This window comes from Xiphias gladius, chromosome 21, assembly GCF_016859285.1.
Source record: "Xiphias gladius isolate SHS-SW01 ecotype Sanya breed wild chromosome 21, ASM1685928v1, whole genome shotgun sequence".
In the NCBI taxonomy this organism is placed as follows: domain Eukaryota; kingdom Metazoa; phylum Chordata; class Actinopteri; order Istiophoriformes; family Xiphiidae; genus Xiphias; species Xiphias gladius.
Window position 1 is genome coordinate 6000138 of NC_053420.1, and position 11177 is coordinate 6011314.

Here is an 11177-nt window from a genome sequence, read left to right on the forward strand (position 1 = left end):
ACTTGACTGGGGCCCCACCTACTCAAGTGTGTTTCTTTAAATAGAAGGTCACAAGCTTAAAAAAAAAAAAAAAAAGGTTGGGACCCACTGGTTTAATCTTAAACATTGTATTGTATTTTATAGGCTTATTATTGTTTTTGGTAAAATCTCCATCTACAATGTAACTAGTAACTACAGCCGTCAGTAACAAGTAAAAAGCACAATATTTCCCTCGGAAAAATGTTGTGGAGTGGAAGTATAAAGTAGGAGACGATGGAAATTATCAAGTACTTTCCACAACTGATCATTACTGTAGAGGGTAAACTGTAATTTCCTACCAAATTCTGGTCCCGGACTATAGTATTCCTCACAACATAGGTTGTTTGCCTCTTTCCAGAGAATTGAAATAACGCTGCCCCATATACCAAGAGAAATCTGTGGAAAAAGCGAAGACAAAAGCCGACTCGCTGGCAGAGGAAAGAGACAGTTGAAGCGGAGGACCAGGTGAAGCCTCAAACATTTTTATTGGCAAACTTTTACAGGAACTGGGGGGGGGGGTCAGGCTCGCTGTGGTTCAACTGGCTGAACATCAGATCTGAAGACCAACAGTCGGAGAAAACATCTGTCACAGTCCTCAATTCAAGCACGTAAAAATAAAAAAACTTAACAAAGAAGCTTTGAGAAACTCAAGGATCGAACCCTCGTTACAAAGGAAAAGTACAATACATCATCTCTCGGTTCAGAAACTTCCGTTTCAACATTTTCTGACCAGGAGAGAAAAAGTTCTCACAAATCGTGAAATTAATGAGTGAACACAACAGAAAAGGGTCTTGAATTTCCTAATAATCTCCTGGAAAGGAGTGTGTAATGTGCTGAATATAGGGGGAAAAAAACAAAAACTGGACTGTCTTCTCATGGTCAGCTGACCTGCTGTGAACTGGCTTGACTGCTAAGACTAGTTTGGCAATAATTGGAAGTGAGGTCTGTTTGCACTATAATTGTTTCCAAATTAATATTTTTTTTTGGAAATTCTTAGATTATTCTGAAATTTCCAACCATAAAACAAATTGATACCAAGAAAAAAATTTTTAGAGATTAATTTTTGAATTCGGACGAACATCTGGATTCTAACAAAAAGCAACGCTGATTTTTTTTTTTTTTTTTTTCATGCTTTGACCCAGTTCATAAATTAATCTGATTTTAAAAGCTTTTTTTTTTTTTTTAAACATGGCTCTAATGCTGTGTTCATGTTGGAATTACAGTAATTACCAGTTGTTTTTGACATGTAAATAGTTTGTCAACATCAAAGTCGTAATTATGAAATTACAAAACTGATTTTTCTGAGAGTCCCGATATTATCCACAAACGTATGGATGTCTAACGTTAACCACAGTCTGTTTTAATGGTTATAGTTTTATATTGTCAATGGACAGTACTTTTAATCCTCAAACAACCAACTCACAGCCGTCTTGAGCTGTCAGATAACATCAAAGCTTGCAAATCAGAAACAAACATATCCCATCTCTAACATCCGTCCCACCTGACGTGAGGCCTCAGCTCGCTTCAGAGAAGCACAGCGGCCAAAAACCGAAAAAATTAAGCCTTAAATCCCAGGTCCTCTACTCGGCTGTGCATCCACTCAGCTCACAGGAAAAAAAAAAAAAGTAAATGCACAGCTTCAGACTATAAGAACAGAAACAGCCTGAGACTTCCACAGTGTTCAGAATTTAAAAAAACAAAACAAAAAACAGCAACGTCAGAGTCCCACCGAGGCGAAAGAACTGATCTCTGAGCTGAAAGAGTAAATAAAGAAATAAAGAAATTTCAACCCAAATCAGGATTAGAAAATAAAACCATTTTCCACCTCGAGATAACGTCCACCCACCAGCAGCTGGATAAACATTAACAACAGAACAGAAACTCCTGCTGATGTTCACTTATCTGAAACATACCTGTCAGATATTTAAACACTTAGAGATTTTAAATCGGTGGCTTTATTCAAGGCGTGTTTGGGGTCGTCCGGCCTCCCCGAAGCCAAAAAACCAGTTATGTTTTTCCCCTCTCAAGGCCAACAGTCAAAGTCTTTAAAAAAAAAAAAAAAAAAGGTAATTTGGAACTAACTATAGGGAAATACTTTTGAAAGAGTACATGTAAATATCGTTTTTAACTAGCGACGCAAAGGAAGACAGAGACTGGTTAAGTTTACGAATAGTTGAGAGAACTACGTTCATCATCGGAAAACGTCCTCCCAATACTTACTGTTGATGGTTGTATGTTTGTTTGTTTGCGTGGAATTTCCAACCACACAGACGTCAATATTTTTGCATGTTCAGCTGCACACAGAGTGAAGACTCCAGCACTAGATTACGCTACCAATTAACTGAATTTAATCGACTGTACTAACTGAACACTGCCTCCGTTTTACGTCTAAGTTGTTAGGGCCCCGAAAGCTAAAAAACTAGAGGATGAAGTTGTATTGTTTTGTGGGGAAATTAAGTGAATTAAATTAAGTAGTATCTTAATGAGTAAAATGTCAATGTTATGAGAATAAATCATAGTATTTTGAGATGTAATCTGGGCTGCAACTGACGATTATTTACATTATCCAAGACCGTAACGATTAATCGATTATCAAAATAGTCTTAGATTAACTTTTGGTCAATTTGTGAAGGAATTTTTCCCTCTTTAGGTCTTCAGATAGTATTGGCAGTGTTTTTCACGGGTCACTTACAAATAAGCCCTCCAGTCGAGGGAGTGAACAGTCTTAAAACTGGTGTCCCCCTTCGGGGTCACGAGATACTCGGCCTTCCCTTGGGGGAGGATGTCTAGACAACGTGAAATAGACAGCGTGACTGAGTCCTACGGGATTTAAGGTTTAAGAGTTGGTGCCCGTGTGGAACAGCGCCACCCAGTTCTGAAGGTTGACAACTCCCACACCCTCCATGGGATCACAGCACCCATCCAGGGAATGCGTGATGATTCTACTGGGAACAAAATCCTAAACGTTAAAACCCATTGGTCACAAGTCACGCCGTATTTTTCATGCAACACCCATGCCCCCCCCCCCCAAGGGGAGACTATCTCGTGACCACGAAGGGCACCAGCATTGTGACTGTGCACTCCCTCGGCCGCAGGCTCGGTTTATTGTATCTTTGCGACCTTGGTTGTTATGACAACGGCCACCGGGGAATGGGCCAGCTTGACCCTGTCCTTGAGACAGACAGTGAAGTGTTGCTTTCAGGGCCTACTTCACAGACTAGTTGATTAATCAATCAATCACACTCGCTCCTGTAACAACACAAGAAAGAAGATTTTTTTTTTTAAAAAACACATTCATTTGAGGGATGTGGTGACCTGCTCGTTACTTCCCTTAACCTTATTTTTGTAGATTTTTGTGATACTGAAGTGAAACAAATTACATCATGTGCTTGAGGTCTGTAACCGGACGAGTTTTGAAGCAGCTGCTGAAGCACGGCGGGGACTGTGAGCTAAAGGTCATGGCGTCACAAAATGATTAAAGGTCTGACTTTTGCCCAAAATTGTGAAAGTGTGATCTCTCTATTTATCCTCGCCTTGATACAGAATTTTGAAAGAAAAAAAAAAAAGAAAAAAACAATTTACATGACAGTGGGGGAGCATGAAACCAAAATCTGAACAGAAACGGTAGCTTAGCTTTATCCAGTCTGTGTTTCACTGTCACCTCTCAGCGACACTCGGGTCGTGACCTCACACAGATACCGACTGGTTACCTGATACCTCGTCTACTGAGGATATGCTTTTTGTTAAAAAAAAAAAAAAAAAGACATATTTTTGTAAATGGTGTGACAGGGAGTGAAGAAAAAAAAAAAAAACAAACTGCTACGCAGACTTGCTTTGACCTCAAGACAGCATACAAAAGTCTACAAAGTACACCATTAATATTTGGCTTTTTTTCCTTTTTTGGGGCCAAACTGCAGCCCCCCTAGCAAATGTTCCAAGGCCCGGTCGTTCTCAAAACACCATGACCTTATTCTCAAAAAAATAAACAATAGTTCTTGCAACTTTTTCGTATAGTTTTGACTGTCTTGTTGTTAAATCGCAAATTTACTCACGAGTTCTTTTCTTGTGGAATTCCGACATTTCTTTATTATGACTTTATTTTCAAACTATTGCGACTTTATACGCAAAACGTCCAGTTACTTTTATCTCCAACTGGACATAGCACTCCATTCTACCATTCTCTCTATAGTTAGTACCATATTACGCAGTTCTCTCCAGAAACCTTTATAAGATTTTACAATTACATGTCAGTTCCTTTCTACTATTAATTACTGAGAAACTCTGAGACCTGTAGAAGAAAATCTATTCTGGCAGCTGCTACCGTCGTCTATATGGAAGGTGGAACAGCAGAGGAAGTCGTCTTTCTGGTAGTGAACTTGAGCTCTCGCTAACCTGAGACACGTGACCATCAGGTGGTAAAAACGATGCAGATAATCATGTGATCGATCAGCTGTGGCTTTATTGTTAGTTTCAGTTTCAGTGGAGCGGTTTAGAACTCATTTCTGGCTCAAACTGATTTTTTTTTTTTTTTTTAACGTCACATAAATGAAAATTTTAAGTAAAGCTTTTATTAGTTTCCCTCTACAGTTACTGACCTACAATTCCCAGAACGCCTTTCAACACCCCCCAGAGAAGAGGGCGGGGCCTCTGTCCTGCTCTCTGATTGGAGGCGCGGCCTATTGAGTTTGTGTGCGGGGCCTACAGAGTCTTAGGGAGCTGATAGGTCGGATCGTCCGACCTCTGAGTGTCCCTTCAGCAGGCCGAGCCTCACCACCACCACCCTCCTCTTCTTCTGCTCTGACCCTTCATTTTCATCATCATCCTCCTCCTCCTCCTCATCCTCCTCCTCCTCCCCCTCCTCTCTCTCCTTCGCCTTTCGTTTACCTCTCTCCTTCCTCTTCTCCTCCTTCCTCTGCTTTTTTGCCTTCTTCCTCCTCTTCTTCTCTTCTTTTTCCTCTGCTGCACGATCCTCCTCTTCCTCCTCTATTTCTTCCTCTTGCACTCCGTCCTGCACCTCTTCCTCTTCAACTTCTTCCTCCTCCACTGCCATCTCCATTTCCTCCTCTTCCTCCTCATCCTCATCTTCCTCCTCTACTTCCTCCTCCTCTTCCTCTTCCTCCTCCTCCTCCTCGATATCCTCTTCGTCCACGTCTGTCATCTGTTCTCCTTTCATCTGTTCTTGTTTCAGCTTCATCCTTTGTCGTCCGTTCTGTGTTGGCTGACAAGAAAACAGCACAAAGTTAAGAAACAAGACCGTGTAAAGACAACAGCTGCTCTGGCGCACCCATGTGGCTGAAACAATAACAACACACCAGTAAATTACATGATGGCGGATGCATGGAAAATTAATCAGCAACTTTGCTATTCTCAGATCTTTAACAGCAGTTTGATAAAAAAAAATAAAATAAAATAACCTGTAGCTTGAAGAAAAGCAGGTAAATAATGAATTGATGAATTAAACCTGCAATAACTTGTTCTGAAGTTCTGAACGTAGTATTGACGTATCATCATCAACGGGTGCTAATATACACATCCAACATTTACATAGCAACACTATCATTCCTTTGGAGTCATGTTTGTTTCCACCTGATGAATGTAAAGTCCTATATTCCCTCTCTTTTAGCTCTGTTTTTGGTCTCCACCAACACCCGAGGGAAATATCTGGCTCTTTAGCTGCTAAATGCTCAACTGTCTTCGCCAGCTGGTCTCTAACTGTGTCTCTCTGCTGTTTGTTGCTGAGCAGGTAGCGTACAGTGGGTTTTTAGAGCTTTTTCTCTGAAAAAAAGGTGCAGGCTGTGGCTGAAAAACAACTATGAGAGCGTGGAGAGCGAACTCTAAAAGTCAATTTGTGGTCTGGATGGCTAAACAATGAGCTGAAAACCATTATAAAGCTTCATAAAGCCGTGGGGAGCGGCAGGTTAAGGCAATAATACTCTCTAACTTCGTCACTAAGGATGACCCCTTTCACATTGTCACTGTATTCACACTCACACATGAAACACTGTTAGTGTAAAATATCGATTATAGTAGTTTTAACTGTGAATTTTTTTATTGGCAGCAGTCTATGTTATAGTGGAGATTTGAATATAAAGTCATCTGACTTGTCCCAACTTTCAGACCTGGCTCAACATTCATCAGTCTAACGTGGACGCTGTCAGATTAAGCTGTACTTCGGCTCAGCGGAGGCTGTGAGGACATTAGCTTTAGGTGTATCCTGTCATGAACTGATGCATTAGATGTGAAAGTTTTGACCTGACCTGGCGAAAAGTCAGAGGATCACACACAGAAAACGCCTTCAAGTGAGTGAACCTTCCAGTTACTCATGTGTTAATAGTTCAATGGTGGCTTTGAGTGATGCTGCTGATGTGGGAAAGCCTTGTTTATTGTCATTAATTCACAATGTGTAAAATATTGTCAGATTTTAAAAGATCAGTCCGGTGTCATTCTATATTTTTCTTATTGTCAACGGATCCCAAGAACAGACCCAAAATAACACTGTTAGTTTTTCTTTCAATACTTTCTGACTTCCCGACCCTGTCTGTGGCTCTCAGTCACAAGCCCACTGGTCCCCACTGAAGACATAAATCTTTAAACAGCTCACAAATATATAGTTTAATTTTGTTTAAAGTCTCAGTGATCTCCTAAAGCAGCTAGCCCACAGTGGTTTTTAGCAAACATTACTCAGATGGGAGGAATTTGCAGAGGATGAATCCATTTTTTGTGGTAGTGAGTATTTCCAGCAGTAGGACTGTTTGTGTGGTGACATGCTCCTTCATTACCAGGGAGAAACGTGTCCGCCAGTGCAACACTGTGGCGCAGTGACCCTATATTGGTAAGAACTGTCTATGATGTGTGAGCAGTTCAACCAAAGGGTGAAGTTTCCTTCTTGGATTGGTACATTTTATTAGTTTTGTAGAGTCATGATGAAGTGAAAGTCTCTAGTTCTTTACATGGAGAAAGCAATAATTTTCCTAATTTGTTATTCATTATCAGGCAACTCCTTCAATCAGTACAAACTGTGTACTTCCTGTACCTTTGATGTTTCTTGATCTGTATCTGCTGTCATTTTATCAACCTGATGCTGTCAATTATACTCGTATTTGAAATTGGTTTAATATGTGGGACAGTGGTTTCCTAGCCCGTCTTCTTCCTTCTTCTCCTGTGTACGTTCCATTGGATTTATTCATTGTGTTATGTGAATTGGGGAAAACAAATTAAAATTTCTGGAAACACATTAAAATTTCTGGCTGCAGCCGATGTTTGCCTTACAAATTAGTTTTGAGCCCTGCGCTACAAGCACCACTGATCATGATACTCACAGCCTTCTTGCCGTTTCGGAGCCTGTGCAGCAGTAACCTGACAGTGTCCTTGTTTTGGCACAGGCCCATGGTGTTGAGGGCGTCGAGGGCGGAGCCAGAGCAGCCCTGCAGGCGGAGCTCAGCCCCCAGAGCAGCCTGCAGGAAATTGTTCTTCCAGATGTTCCTGGTGAAGAGCGGGATGGAGAGCGCCACCACAGCCCGGCGTTCCAGCAGTGTCTGGGCCTGCTCCTCCGACAGCTGGCTGCCACACAAACACACAGAGCAGATGCTCATCAGACCACCGACCCACTCCTGGTCAGATTTAGATCCAGAGAACTATGATGACGTTTTTAGTAGATCATTTAAAAACCAAAGTACACCATCAACGCTGGCAGGATGCCTCCACTTTTCCGGCCCGTGACCCAAGTTAAAGCTCTATGGACTGCGCAGACTCAAACTTACTGGCTGCTCTTGGAGAGGGCATTGATGTTGGGGAACAGCGAGCGGAGGCAGGTGATGACGAGTGGAGCTTTGTCCTGGGCCCAGTTCAGACATCGTCGCCAGGGGAAGGATGACAGCGGCTTCCTGCTCGACACCTTCTGATGAAAGGGACTATCTGCCTGTCGTGACAGCACCTTCATCTGAACCATAACAGGAGGACATCATGCCGCAATTACACATATATTAAAAAAAACAAACAACTGCTGGTTATGAAGACTAAAGCGATTTGTCCTGACTGACAGGAGTACCCATCCTCACCTCCTCTTTCAGCTGTTTACTCCAGAACTCCATCATGGGTTTCCTGGCACCTTTAGCAGACCAGAGCATTTTGAAAGCAGCCTTGTAGCAGGACTTGCTGACCAGCAGTGCCGCTTTGCTCTTCTTTCCCATCCTGCGGGCCTTCTTCTTCTTGTCTCTCCCGTCTGGCTGCGGTCACCGGACCAACACCGAGGACACAAACAGAAAAGATTATTCAAAACATCTTTATGAGTCCTAAGTGTATAAAACACAATCCTGCCGGTGGATCTGCATGTTGTAGCCCATCCACTACAGACCACAATACTATACTGTTGTATACTTTACAGCTGTGTCCAAAATCCTTCACTCATTACTGTGCAGGGAATATTGTATTATGTGTTAGTTGGCAAAAGCAAAGACACTACTCATGTCATTCCTATCATCTGTCCAGCTCTCAGTTAATCAGTCGATCTCCACTGACTGTACACTACTTTTTGGATATTTTAAGTAGAGCCTGATCAATACTGGATTTTTGAAACCGATACAGATATTTGAGAGTTAAAAAAATCTCACAAACATTATATTAATGCTTGACAATCATTTTCTAATTCTCTGATGTTGAGTCCACTAATTCTAACACACGATATAGGGTCACAAAGCAATTTCAGACACACATGTACATTAGTGTATGCTTTGCAAAATAGTCAGAGTTTCCAGTGGAGCTGAAATGATTAGTCGATTCATCGATAAGGTAATCAACAGAAAAGTAATCTGCGGTTCTTTTGATACTAATTTTAGTAATTTTTTAGGGGAAAAAGTGAAAAATCCAACACATTCTCAGGTTCCAGATTCTCTAATGGCAGGTTTTGCTGCTTCGCTTTGTCATGTATAACAGGTAACTCATTGTCTTTGTTGTTTAGACTGTTGTTCGTACATTTAAAGATGTCACTTGGATTCTGCAAAGTTGTAACTGGCATTTCTTTCACTGTTTTCTCACGTTTTATAGACCAAATGATTAACTGATTACTCGATAATGAGTTGATACTCATTAGTTGCAACCCTAGTTTTCGGTATAGTGACTTTTATTTCCCAATCCAAACAAAGGTGTCAGCCAAAAGTGACTCCTCTCTTAATTTGTACCATGTGAAATAAAAATGTTATCAGACATATTCTTTATATTTTCCATTATTTTGTATTTTCGTACGTAACAACACACACGTTTTACTTATGCTATATCAAGCAAAGAGGGATAACTTCTAACTATCTTTGTGGGGAATACTTAGTTTTAGAGAGCTCACCAAAAAAAAAAAAAAACCACGCGCACACACACAGATGTTGACCTCTGTGACTTGAGTGCACTAATAATACAGAGAGACAAACCAGAGCCAATGTGGGAGAATCGCCTCAGTTGTGCTACCGGCATATCGCGATAGTATCAGTAACACACACACACACACACACACACACACACACACACACACACCTGTTTAGTGACAGGCGGTTTCAGCCACAGAGACCGCTTCCCGGTCTGTTTGCGCTTGCATTTGCTCCTAATGACCTGAGCACAGGTCTCGCACAAGAAGGACTTGTTGTGCACCACGGAGTCCGGGAAGGCCCACTGCACAGTCTCCGGGGTGGTGAAAGTGTACACCGCCCTGCGGTTGAAGCTGCGACCCTGCCGCTCAAACTCGGACTTGCAGCAGGAGCAGTTCCTGTCCTCCGGGCGCTTGGGACGCCGGCGACCGCCGCGCGGCATGGCGGGGGAGGTGGCAGCGCCAAGTTCGGACGCTGCGGTCTTTTGGGGGTCCTCCTCGCTCTGCGGCGGCGGCAGCAGCGAGGACGCTTCCGCATCAGTCCCACCGGGACAGTCCACCTCTGCACCCACGGCCGGTTCGGGAAGCTCTACCGGCAGAGGGGCGACGGGCTGCCCCGGCGTGCTCTGCTCGTTTTCAGCCGGTGTAGTAAAGCTTTCCAGCACGGCGACTCCGCTTTCAGCCGCCGGTGTACCGGAGAAGGAGGACGCCTCTGTGGGAGTAAAGTTACTGTCCGCGGCGTGGGCATAGTCGTGCTCGTTTGTCTCGGATGGAGGACCGGTTTCCGGATCGTTCCCGGCGTTGGTGTCGGTGTTTTCGCTCGCCATGATAGACGGAGGATCTCCGGTTTGAGTCAATAGTGGAAATACGCAGAAAGAAAAACTCTGTCCGCGGTCATCGCTGTTCGGAGCGGCGGGCTAACGCTACAGGCTGGCGCTGAAGCCCGCCACAGCAAACACCGGGACTTCCACACAGATGGCTCGCCGTAAAACTCCTCTGGACGCTTTAGCGACGCCTGCAGAAAGGTTTGGTGAATGTTAGAAAGCGACGGAGACAAAGGCAGAGGCAGAGGCAGGTTTTTGGGTTGAGATGTCTCCGGAGCAGAGAGAAAACAGAGGAGCCGTGACCCGCAGGACGTAGCCGCTGATAAACAAGATAGTTTCCTGTTTCTGCCACCGGGCGGGCGGCAGCTTCTGCGGCTGCTGCCCCCAGGTGGTGGGAGGTAGTTGTAAGTAAAAGGTAGTGCAGCCATGGGCAAATGATATAGTTTGTTGATTTCAGAAGTGAAAATCAGTAAATCCAACCCCTGCAGCAAACACAAACACAATCCTACTCGGATGCTATGAAACAGCATTTACCCCTTTTTTTTAATTTTCGGATGAAATATGAATATAATTGACTTAAAAATCGATATTTAGTAGAGACCTTAATACTTATGATCTCAGTATTTTTTTTAAAATCCTTTCTACAGCTCTGAGTATATAATCATCAGTTGCAGTCCTAAAAAAAAAGTGCCTCAGTGAAGCTGCATAGATGAGTCCTGATAGTACCCATACATTCAATATACACTCAGTTGTCGGTTTAATAGGAACACCTAGCCAATACCAAAGCAGCAACAGTCCTGCAGGGAATCCTTCATGAAGGTTATATTGTTAAGTTTGTATTGAAACTGATTAAGAGAGCTGCTGATTCAGCTTTTGTGAGCAATGTGGAGACTGCAGTTCGTGTTGTGTTGTACTGACAGATGTTTCTGTTATTTTGTCCACCCTGTTTATATCAGTGAGGGTAATGACAAATGACAAAAACACCT

The 11177-nt window shown here is 42.9% G+C and overlaps 1 protein-coding gene across 1 annotated transcript; it reads right to left on the reverse strand.

The window, feature by feature from the left end:
- Positions 1 to 515: 515 nt before the first annotated feature.
- LOC120807218 (bromo and FHA domain-containing protein DDB_G0267958-like) lies at positions 516 to 10583 on the reverse strand. The gene is made up of 6 exons (XM_040158983.1): positions 9538 to 10583; positions 8076 to 8243; positions 7779 to 7957; positions 7338 to 7578; positions 4984 to 5236; positions 516 to 574 (listed from the first exon to the last, which is right to left on the reverse strand). Exons 1-6 carry the CDS (start codon positions 10192 to 10194, stop codon positions 516 to 518), a joined length of 1557 nt encoding a protein of 518 aa, XP_040014917.1. The 5' UTR covers positions 10195 to 10583.
- Positions 10584 to 11177: the final 594 nt, after the last annotated feature.